At 39.5% G+C, this 12,234-nt stretch overlaps 1 protein-coding gene and 1 long non-coding RNA gene across 19 annotated transcripts in view; one reads left to right on the forward strand and one right to left on the reverse strand.

Moving 5' to 3' along the window:
* ctnnd2b (catenin (cadherin-associated protein), delta 2b) overlaps nucleotides 1-12,234 on the reverse strand; it is a 140,072-nt gene that overhangs the window by 61,247 nt on the left and 66,591 nt on the right. For 10 of the 18 annotated variants that reach the window (XM_034887620.1, XM_034887615.1, XM_034887621.1 and 7 more), the window contains 2 exons: nucleotides 4,392-4,426; nucleotides 2,138-2,254 (listed from right to left, as the gene is read on the reverse strand). In XM_034887620.1, the coding sequence (XP_034743511.1) occupies nucleotides 2,138-2,254; nucleotides 4,392-4,426 (152 nt within the window). Of the gene's footprint in view, nucleotides 1-2,137; nucleotides 2,264-4,391; nucleotides 4,427-12,234 lie in introns of all 18 variants that reach the window. The other 8 variants (XM_034887613.1, XM_034887605.1, XM_034887604.1 and 5 more) reach the window with 1 other exon arrangement.
* On the forward strand, nucleotides 49-2,750 carry LOC117954109. The gene is made up of 3 exons (XR_004658743.1): nucleotides 49-61; nucleotides 1,601-1,605; nucleotides 2,592-2,750. It is a non-coding gene; the product is annotated as an uncharacterized LOC117954109 (long non-coding RNA).

The following is a 12,234-nucleotide window of genomic DNA, read 5'->3' on the forward strand; positions in this document are numbered from 1 at the left end:
GTCTTGAAGACACGCACACACACACACACACATGCGCACACAGGTATGTATCTCATTGTATGTGCTTCTTTTCATTCTAATAGCTTATTATGTTTATGTTAACTCCATGAGTTAGTAAAAAACACTGTCTCTGGTTTTTAATCTTTCCAGCTGACCCATTTTATATTCTCTAAAATGTTTTTAAACATGAACTTCATGGCTACATACAGGCTGAAGCTGATGGGCCCGGCAAAAAAAAAAAGACACAGATTATAGAAGAAATGGAAAGAAATAGGAACTTACTGTATCTATGTTCACCAGGCCCTATATTCCGCAGCTCAATCACTTTCATTAACATTAAAACAATCTTTCAAATGAATTCATATGTTTTCCTTAGATCATAATACATAAATCATCCACAGTTTATAGCCTACTTATGTTTTTCCTGATTTCCAGCAACTGGGAACGGCTGCGGAGTCATTAGGTTTCCATTAAAGTCAATGTGTGTATATTAACTGACTGCAGAGCGTACATTCTATGCATGCATACTTTGTACATGCCTACATGTTTTCTTCATGCCAGATGATGATTCATAACTTATATGCATGCCTGTCTATGTGTGCCCATTTATGGCTTTATGTGCCTGTGCTGTATACTTGCATTCGTATGTGTGTACGTGTATGTGTGTGCGCCCCCCCTCTCTGCACTGTGAACAGCAGGCCAGCTGACACCTCAGCAAGGATGGATTAGCATATCAAACTACTGGCATGACTCTGCATGTCTCCTGACAGCTAGCTCTCTCCCATGGGGTCGCCTATGCAAGAGACATGGGTATCATCCCTGGGACCAAATGAAAAAAACACTTGTACAGGATCTCACTGAGAGCGCCTGTAAACAACTGCTTTGCACTTTGAAATTAAAACACCAATACAACACTTGTGAAACAATCTTAACGTAACCTGTCACCAACCTGATCTTACAGAAATACATGAAATCACCATGAGCGCTTAACTATTTGGTTTAGGCAGCAAAACTACTTAATTAGGTTTAGAAATAGAGCAGGGTTTGGGTTGAAATAAGTACCTTACGTATGTGTGTTTTGTACGTTATGTGACACAAGATAAATACATTGCGTATATATAAATTTTCTTATGAAATTTAGACCATCTATCTAGAAAGATAAAGAGACCATTTTGTCTTATAACTATTTTGTCTTTCAGCTCATTGTTTTGGTCGTAGTTCCCTCAACCTTATTGTTGTGGTTCACTCCTAATGTCTGGCAGCCAGAACCTGGAAACAAATCTTGTGGAGCACAGAAAAAGAGGATTTATTTAAAGGTTGAAAGTGCGTTTGTGTTACAAATGTAAGTAGTTAGCGTTAGCATACTTATTCATCATGGGTTAACAGACAAAGAAAAGGTGTGTAGAACCCACAGAAAATTATATTTCATCAGAAGAAAGGCGAAATTCAAACTGGACACAAATTTGTTTAGATTGTGTGGACCACCACGCTTATCCTACTTGAAATTATGTCATATTGTCAAGTGCACTTTTGGAAAATGTGATGAAATCTAATGAAAGACAAGCTCTTGTTCAGCCTTTAGGTAGAACATGCTAATTAGAGCAAGTGCTTGAGGCTTGATTAAATCTAAAAAGGGATTCAATAGTGTTCTTTTTAGTATTCATTCAAGAAAGGACAGAACACACTCTTTTCAATGCCACATTACTCACTAGTGTAAAGATACAAGCTGGCTTTGTGAGCAGCATTTTCTTGGTAAATTCACACACCTTCAATCAGTTAATCAGCCAAAAACCTGCAGATTCCAGCTCTGCAGAATAACCATCCCTGCTGGTCTTTGATTGCGTTCCACCAGCTCTCTTCTAAACTATCCTTCTCAACTTTCTCAGCAAAGAAAACGAACAGGAAATGTGTTTCTTTCATTTTTCTTTAAAGAAAACGTTTTTTAAAGATTATTTTGGGGGCTTTTTCTCTTTATTTGATAGTGACAGTAGACAGACAGGAAAGAGATGGGGGATGACACGCAGCAAAGGGCCACAGGCTGGATTCGAAACCTGACCCGCTGCAAAGGACTCAGCCTACATGGGTTGCACGTTCTTACTCGGTGAAAAGACCTTCTTAATCGTAACATTGGCCTTACTGTCTCCTGTAGAAGTGTCCTGTGAGTCCAAGATGCCTGATTCCTGGAGCGATCGGATGCAGGAGTCTACCAGCTCCAGGCCTGTCGTCAGCTCCTCCTCTATGTCCTTCTGTCCATCTATATGGGGACAATCCAAACACGAAGAAGAAAAAAATCATGAGTTGAAAATAAGACAAAGCTTGTTCTGCCACATCCAGACTGTGCCTCTATACTTCTACAAGGCGGCATATGATTTAAACCCGACTCGTGGCTGGAATAATTTATTGAAACAATAAAGATCTTAACCATTTGAACCTAAATGACACAATTCTTCCCAAAGTACATCATAATAAGTCATAACAACTCAGTCAAATGGGAACACACATCATGCACATACTCTTTGAACCAGTATCTACAATGTCCACCGGCAATAAACATCCTAAATCTATTCAGAAATCAAAGAAAGTCACTACAGCTTAAAGGTCCAGTATGTAACATGTTTAGTTGTTCAATGTCAAAATCGATGATGCCCGTTCACAAACTTGTCCTTTTTCATGAATATTTACCACCACCATCAATTACAAGTATTCCTATTGGCTTGAATTTTTACATTTTCATTTGTATGAACTGTGGTAGACGCTCCATATTCATGCGCCATCTTGAAATACGTTAAGTTGTGACTTTGTAGCACATTTTCTCAAACAAATTTAAACTTAGACAATTAACTTTGATGCGCTGACAATCCACTTCCACTCTGCAGTGTTTTTTTCTCCCATCTCTGAATGTTATTTGGAGTGGCCAGACCCTCCATTAGCACACTTCGGAGGAGGGTCTGGCAAAGCGGGACTAAGTCACCTCAAACCAACTGACACTGTAAACCTGGGGGTTTGGAGCCTCCAGACAGTCTGGAAGGTAATCCTGCCAGGGCCACGCTGATAACCATACACCCATGCTTTTACTCATCCTTCCACATCTCACCCATCAACATACGATTTATTCTCATTCAGTTGCTGATTAAGAACTAAAGAAGTAGCCTCACTCATGTCTCATCGCAGAGTAATGTGGAAGGATAAACCTTCGGGTCAAGGGTAAAAACCTAACTGATAATCTAGCAACAAATCTTGCGGGATCATGGTCTAAGGGGCGCCATCCTCTACTCAGATACCAGGCCGTTTGTCTGTCAGAGCGAGGCTGATAACATGCCCAGTGTCTTCAAGTTAACGAAGGCTGCCAAGGAGGATAAAACTTATAAATGAGTCTAAGGAGCAACATTAATCTCTTATGGAGAGAGAGAAAGAGAGAGACAGAGAAAGGCCTTTCGAGTGGATTTAGGAGGCTGATTTCGTTGACTTTGACTGACGCGATTGCAGGCTGATGATGTCGATGCTGTTGGTGAGAGATTTCCAGTGCTGTCTGCTGCATTACGTTGGATTTACTCTCACCCTCACACATACACAAGCCGAAACGCATTTGTATACCTGCTTGATCCAAAAGTGATGGGTTTTTAATGATTTGTGAGTGATGATAAGATCACAAGGTCTGATTGGAGCGAGGGAGTGTTTTTCCTTTTTCGCGACAGAGTAAATGTATTCTCTCTGAGGCCGAGTGGTAAGGCTTCAGTGCAGCTGATGGACGGCGAAATACCTTCAGCGTAGTATAAAACATATTGACCAGTCACCAGTTTGTTGTCAAAAGTTGCCAACCCTGCACTCAAACACACAATCAGACTACTCTCAACACCCTTTAAATCTCTACATGAATAACAATAAGGTAGAGAGAGACCTAATTGTCATGTATGGGTGGTGCTTTTAACTAAAAAGCTGTAATAGAAGTTGTCAAGCCCAGAGAGGTGTGATAATTTGCCTTTTTAAATTCCCAATCACTGATGCTGGTTTTCGTCTTTGTGGAAAACGCTTCCCATCTGGCTCTCCACATAGGTTAAACTAAATACTGAGAATAATTTGCAAATACTGTTTGACCTTAACTCAGCTGTCAGAAGGGGAGAGCAGGTTTGAAAGACAGGAGTTTCTTTTTGCTAGAGTTGTTTTTCCATTACTTTCAGTGCAGAGAGTGAGTTTGATTGACGATTTAAACTGCTGCAGCCACCATTGTTCTTGTACAGGATTGCATCAATATACTGCAAGTGCATGATGGGGTATTTTTTATTTTTTTTACATTTGCTACCAATATAACAAAACACAGTCAGCAGTGTGTAATGCTGGAAAGGAAACAATAGAGTACTAGACAAAATGTACGATTTGAAAGGAAATATTACCTTGGTTGTTCCAGCGGAATTTCTCTTCTGTTGAGCTGCAAGAGACAAACAGAAAGCAAACAGGGTTAAAAATATAAAAAATTACATTTTACAATAACTTTTGTTAGTGCACTTGCAGGGCAGTTTCACACTGTACCAGCATTTCCATCAGCCTCACATTTTCGTTTTCCAATCAAAATCTGCTTTACAGTGTTAGTAACTAATTTTGGAGAGTTTTATATCACTGTACTGTATATCATCTGGTGAAAACCTTATATCTCATGTCTAACTTTCAGCTGAAGGTTTGGTATTGTGACCTTAATCAAAACCAGTAAGATACACTCCGAAATATATTATTGTCAAGCTAACAACAAGGCTGCTTTTTTAAAGTTTACTTAATGGAATAGCGTTATACAATCTACCGCCTCATGTAAGTGCACATAACTCATTTACTAGTTCAACAAAAATTCATGACACTTAGTTAACACCCATATTCTTTTGCTATACAGGCTCTGAGTCACAAAACTCCCCTTTAAAATTGTGCCGTTTAATTTAACCTTGCTTAGGGCAATCATTACATACTCTTTCTACGCAAATTTGGCATTAAAGGAAAAAAATAGATCCCAGCCTCCAAGGTACTTAAACTAATGATCATTTTTAACTTCTATTGGATAATCATCATCATCATCAACAACTTTATTGCCAGACTCAAGGTTCTTTCAGAAGACACAGACATGACATACAACATACATAAAAAAACAAAACAAAGATAAACATATGCAGAGAAATAAAAACAAAAGAAACACCAATACTGTGGACCTAGAAAAGACACGAATACCAGTGTTTCCGTAGTAATGATTGGTGCCGTATGCCACTAAACCGAGGATTTGCCAGCAGCACTACAATGCTCTTCTGGGAGACGTTCAGGCAACAAATGAATTTTTAGGTCAGCGTCCTCAATAATGCCTGGAAGGTGCTGACCTCTACATTACAAAACAGGTCATTTGCTCTAGAGCACCTGGGTTTGCTGAGCAGTATCCTCATAGAGTCATTATAAGAAACCTTAAAGGCAAGCACCTGCATGCTTGCCTTTTTAAACTTAGTCCATAAGGGAGCAGTTTACAAAGTAGTGCAATATGCTTTACACAGGTTAATTTTGACATCATCCGTGCACATGTGGAATTTTCTTAGCAGCATGTTAGCTTAGGCATTTAACATGCCCATAGGATCTTTGTCCACTTTTGTCCTACATATTAAGACAGCACTCTTTTTGGCGTTGTACAACACATCATATTTCACCCCATATGCAGAGCAGATATTCAGAGCTATTGAAAACCAGCACTGCTTGGGGAGAAAATGGCCAGATCATCAGCATACATGAAATGATTAACCAAGGTGTTACCAATCATACAGCCAGTTTTGCATCTGGTCAATTGGTTGGACATCTCATCCCTGACATTACTTACCCAAAAATGGCAGAGAGTGTATTACTCCATTTAACCTGCACACTCTGGTTGGTATACCAGTAAGCATGGATTCTATTTGAAAAATTGAGCCAGCTGTCAGGGTGCCCCTAATTTTTCAAATAGCTTATAATGATTGACTCTGTCAAAGGCCTTATAAGTATCAATAAACCCAACTAGCATAGATGAATTCTACCTTATGTACCCCTGTGTTGCCTCCTTCAAGACACACAAATCTGTACCGAACTTAGCTTTGAAGCCAAATGAATTGTCAGTTGTATCAATATAAGGTCAAGTAATATCCTTTCCAGAACTTTAGATAATACACTGGCTAAGGCTAATTATCCAAACTCCCAACATTGTCAGCTTTGTCCTTTATGTGAAGTCTGTCATCAAGGACAAAGCAGGCAATGTGGGGAACTTGGATAATTATAGGCCAATAGCCTTAGCCAGTGTATTATCGAAAGTACTGGCACAAGAGTAACAGACAACATATATTTAGGTAGAAATCCATGTGTCATCAATCCAGAAAAGGAAATGGCAAGCAGCACTGCCACCTTTGGGCTTGCAAACTTAAGGTGCTCTGCTGTGATGTGGTCTGACCCACTTGCTTTCTTATCAGATAGCTGTGCTACAGCCTGGCAGACTTCACTGGAGGTGATTATCTCTGGATTACTGTTGACAATGTTTGCCACTTTGTAGGGGTCACTTTTAACTTTTAAGTTTAATAAGGCAGAGTAGTGCTGCCTCCACATGTTCGCTATATTATCAGCTCCAGACACCCCCTCTGTGGCATACAGAAGCAATCTACTGGTCCTGTTCAGAGCTCTCACCTCCTCCCAGAGGCCAACGACATCATTACCCATACGTTTCTTAGCCATTATGTTTGCTCCCATAGTCTGTTCATGTTTACCAATGTAGCGGCTGGCATGTTTGAGTCTAGTGCAGGTACGTTTGTTTATACTCAAGGATAGGGCCATTTCTGGGTTTACCTGCCTGTGCCCTTTTTTTCTTTTTTTTCTTACAGGTAGAATAAAGTATGATCTACTAGTCTAATACACTGCACCCACAAAACTGTCATACATATAATAATGTTATTGTTCAAAACTTATTTCCTGCTTTCCATATGCACGTGTCCCCCAGAATTTATGTATCTATATAAACCTTCAAAAACAGCCCTGAAAACCCTCCTGTTTACCAAGGCCCATGACTTAGTTAATCCTGTTATCCCCAGCAAACACTGCTTGCACTATTTTGTGTGTGTGTTTGTTCCTCCTTCATATATGTAAAGTGCCCTTTAGTCACGTAAGAGCATAAAACAACCTTTGAATTTACACATATTCCATCAAATCAAGTTCCGTCCTAAGGTATTTTTACAGAGGCATCGTCATTGTGTCAGGGGCTTAGAGTCGCCCAAGACGATTGTGACTGGTTTACACAAATACCAATAAACCAGAGCACATTTTCCTCCCATCCCAGAATGCTTTGCGGACTAGCTAGACCTTCCATCGCGGCGCTGTGGAGGAAGGTCTGGCATGCGAGACTAGCAAGCCTATGACTGAGGCACCTGAAACACGCATTAAAAAATCTTTGAGTTTCTAAATTACTCAATTAGTGCCTTAAATGTCAATAACTGTCAACTGACAGTATAACATTTTTAGATTAAAACACTCATTGACAAACTCTATTAGATATTGCCAACTTTTTGTACGTAAAATCGATTGTGCTACTGTGCGTAATTATCTTCTGGGATTGCTGCCATTTGCTGCAGTTTTACACTTTGATACACTACTTATTACAATGTTCCTACGGTGGGAGATAACAGAGACATCTGATGATCTGTAGTGACAGCTACAAAGCTGAGAAGGGCCAGCTTTTACAGTCACAATCGCTCCCATTTAAGGACAGAAATATGAAGCAAGGAAACAGTGTACAGAAGACATCAAGGGTGTAGTAAGATATAAATCTATGCTGTGGAACAGAGCTTTTCACAGCCAATATTTTTTATAATTAAGAGAAAGGGAAGGAAATGGCATCCTTCCAGTCCAACCACAAGTTGTTCATTGTTAGTCAGGGTGTTTCCTCCAGTTGGAGATTCTCTGACATATGTTCAATAGTATTTACCGCTATAGATCCACATCCACATGATTTTTTTTCAGCTGCAGGGATTCCACGGTTGTAAAAAACGAGTTTCTGAAAAAGCTGTTAACAGTCACTTAACCCTGTCAAGTTTTAGTAATAAGTTCAATATGAATCCATGTAAGAAAAGATTAATGCAGCCTTAAATACTGGTGTGCTACTATAAAAACCTGCTGCTTTCTACAAGTCTACCGGTATTACTATTAATATCTTATACCAGATTATCTAAAGAGTTAAATGAGAAAATTGATACAACTCTGACGTTTGTATGCTATATATGAAGCTAGAAGGAGCAGGTTAGCTTACTGTAGCTTAAACACTGGAAGCAGAGAGACAATTTTTCATCAACAATAATGTGTAAATATTTATATATATATATATATCAAACAATAAAACATTGCTGCATGTTACAAAATAATAAACATTTTGGTATGAAATCCTCTCTATCTGTAACCAAAAGCCTCTATAGCGAAACCTAGCGATGGATGCTATTCACTCCCCGCGGACACAGAACAGATGCTCTTAAATCATCCCATTGATTACCCCCATTCTGTGTGTATGTGGTGTGTGACGGATTGTGAGGGGGAGCCAAGCGCTACATGCTAATGGAAACCCTCTATCAGCAATGCAGACTCCTCATTCATCAGCCGTTATTATATCATATAATACACCCGACACATGCACGCGCACACGTACACGTGCACACGCACACACACAAACACACAATACAACACAGCATGTTTGCTACATAAAGGAGGCAAATGCAATCACACAAAGCAATGGAGCAGAGGGAGACTGAAACTGGTGTCTTGGAGGATGGAGTGTGTTTATAACAGACACACACCTTGGATGGGGAAATATGATAAGGATTATTATCACTAGTCTGGATTCAGACAGCAAGTACTGATGACAGAGGCTGAGTCAATGTTTTCTTAAAGGGCAGGACAAACTGGTCCTCGCACTCTTTTCCTACATTCGCTGTTGTCAAAATGTTGCCTCAGAACTACTAAAAAGGCTGGAGTAAAGGGGAATGTTTGTTATTTACCAATGCCCAGGACGTGATGTAGGTAAAACTAAATGAAAGCTGAGCGCTCACGTAGAAACCCTGTTGGAAACTGTGAGGAAAGAGGCCAAGCGGTGTTATCGTCAAGTGGTTATATCAACACAGGCTGATGCTGGAAGATAAAACAGTGCAGAGGGTTTTGGATTTCTGTCTGAGCTGGGGGGAAATATAGGAATGTGCTCGCAATATTAAGGAGATCAAAACAGACCAGAACAGACTAGAGAAAACTACATAATGACGGAGGAGAGGAGGAGAGGATATCTTGGAAGAGAATTTCCTAAACTAGACTACATTATAGCAAAACTAGCCTCAACCTAACAGTGGGATTGGATCATGAATCCAAATCAGAGTTAGTTCACTCGGTACAAAGAGACAAGCAGACTTCTTATTGCCTCCATTCAGCTCTTTAAGCGCAGCCTTCTGCTACAAATCTATTAGTGCCAAATCAATTAGTTGATTGATCACTTATGTAAAACATTAATCACCAACAGTTTTGACATTCAAATAATTGATTGAGTAATGTTTCAGGTAACAAAAACTATCTAGAATATATAAGAATATATAGCCATGGTCTGGAAAGCTGTATTTGTCTTGTTTTGATGATTTTAACTAAACATCAGCATGCTAACAGCCTCACAATTACAATGCTGAGGTTTAGCAGGTTTAACACCATGTTCACCATCTTAGTTTAGGGTGTGATGGGAATGTCATTACATATGCAAGTATTTGGTCATAAAACAAAGTATGGGATGAATTAAAATGTTGACATCATTATGGTCTACAGGAAACGTCAAAGGATCACCAAAGTTATTCAAATTCATTATGACAGGGACAGGAGTGTGTGTACCAAGAACTACAAATGTCACATCCATAGTGATGCTGGATGAAAAGTCAGGGGATCATCCAAGCCCTTTTCAAACATGCACTGCAACCATTAAATTATCTAGACATTACCCGGAGCAGCTGTATGCGAGGATGCAAATGTCCAAATCAGTTGGACCGGACATTAAACAGTGTTTACTTTGCCAGCTTCCTAGTACAGAGTCTGTGTAATGCCAATGCAAACAAACATGTCTAACGATGGCATTCCAAGCAACTTGATAGTTCATGATTTTTCAGACATTGTCAGGAGTTCATATGAGAAAACAGCTAAAATTCTTAAGATTCATCCTGTGGGCACCAGGGATGTCTTTACAAAATGTCATGGAAATCTATCCAATAGTTGTTGGATTGTTTCACTTAAAACTAGAAATGTCAACCCCCTGGTATACTGCTAGAATAAAGGTCACGAGATCACCAAAGACAGTGGCATTCATCCCCTAGGGACAATAAATGTTTGTAAAGAAGTTTGTGAAATCCATGCAACAGTTGTTGAGATTTTTCAATTTGGACCAACTTCTTGCACTGACTGACTCCCCAATTTGCAATCTCTCACAATTGTTGGATGCTTTGTTACTGTAGGATGAATATATTAGGGTTCTCCAAAACGCAGATTTGGACTACCACCTGAGCTGCAGCCTTCCTCTTCTGCTATTCTTTCTCTCCCCCTCCATTCTGCCCACACAAGCAGTCCTCCTCTTCCTGGCCACCTGGTACATCTAATCAGACCTCAGTATCTGAACAAGCTCATTGACCTCTTGGCCCAGGAAACACAGAGAGTTTGTGTTTTTTCCAGTCGAATCTCTATGGTGCATCAATAGGATGTGACAGTATAATTAGTGGACTGAGAGCACACTAATTGACAGCGTGATCAACTCGACTGCTGCAGGTCAAGCCATGGCATGGCACTTCATCACCGCTAATGATATAATGCTCTGTCTGTGTAATGTTTGTGTGGATGTAAGTGTGGCTTAGTTTGTGTGTGTACAAAACAGCTCATGAACGCAGAGGGATCAACACTGGGTTTTGTGTTTGATTGTGCCAAGCTAAAAGAAAAGAATTCTGCAAGGCTTGTAGATGTCATTAATAAATTACAAAACACTGTCATTGTTACGAAATAATATACATTGTTAAGAACTCATTCTCTGTTATCCTGTATAACATATTCCCACATTAAAGACATTGTTGCTTAGCACAAAACTCAGCAACAATGCTGCAAAATCTCAAAATGTCTCCAGCAAATTTTAGGTCATTTTGGAACCTGTGCTGTTCAAGTTGAAACGGATGGTTGGTGTGATTTGTATCGGCAGATTTGAACATAGCAATCATACTTGGAACAAAACAACTGCACCATAACCCTTTAGAGACAGTGGTGAAGAGTTAGTTTGGGAAAATTCAGAACAGACTAGACCAATAACCATAAATCTTAACTATAATTACCCATAGAGAGATGTATGATTTTTAATCAGCATTTTCACAAAATCTTACGGTCCTAAAGAAGTGTCCAGAAACCTACTGGTCCACAATGGACCCAGGAGACAAACCATGGTCTCTGATGTTCTGTTCCCCCAACTACTTCCCAAAACCTCTTCCTTATGTTTTCTGCACAGTATGCAAACATATTACTAACCTGATTGTGAAAGAAAACAACATTGGTACATTGGTACAAGGCAAGATTTCCACCAAATAAAGTAGACCAGCAGTTTATAAATGTACTTATTATATACAGTATATACATATATTAAGGGCCAACAATGAAACTCAAGTAACGAATGATAAAGTACTAAAAAGGCATTCAGAGAGCCCAGACCTCCGTCTAGTCTATGGCCTATGTCGGAGCATAAAAAAAACTGAAAAATAATATATGTAGATGCCCCGTGATATGGATCCAAAATGTAATGAGTCCCCCTTGGCCCATGCTACACCCTTCCACTAGTTAATGGAAATCAGGCCAGTATTTTCCGTAATCTTACTGACGAACAAACAAACTCCTTGGTGGAGGCAATAAGGTGGCTGTATATTCTTAGAAACAACAGAAATAGTACATAAGCAGCACAGCCTTTGGAGAACTAAGGCTACAAATATATCTATTAAGGTAACCTATATCTATAGGGCTCACCTAATATAAATACCCCAATATGAGATAAGCACCTAAAAGCTTGTCATCACAATGTGAAAAGAAAAACATTCAGTTTTCAACTGCCAGAGTTCCTGGAGCTCCACCTAGCAAAGGTGTCTAAAATAAAAACCTGATGCTTTTTAACCAGAAATTGGTTCCATTAGGCTGCATGACCCGTTGGCCTCTGCCATTTTAGGCCTA

Source organism: Etheostoma cragini, chromosome 12, assembly GCF_013103735.1.
Source record: "Etheostoma cragini isolate CJK2018 chromosome 12, CSU_Ecrag_1.0, whole genome shotgun sequence".
Lineage (NCBI taxonomy): Eukaryota > Metazoa > Chordata > Actinopteri > Perciformes > Percidae > Etheostoma > Etheostoma cragini.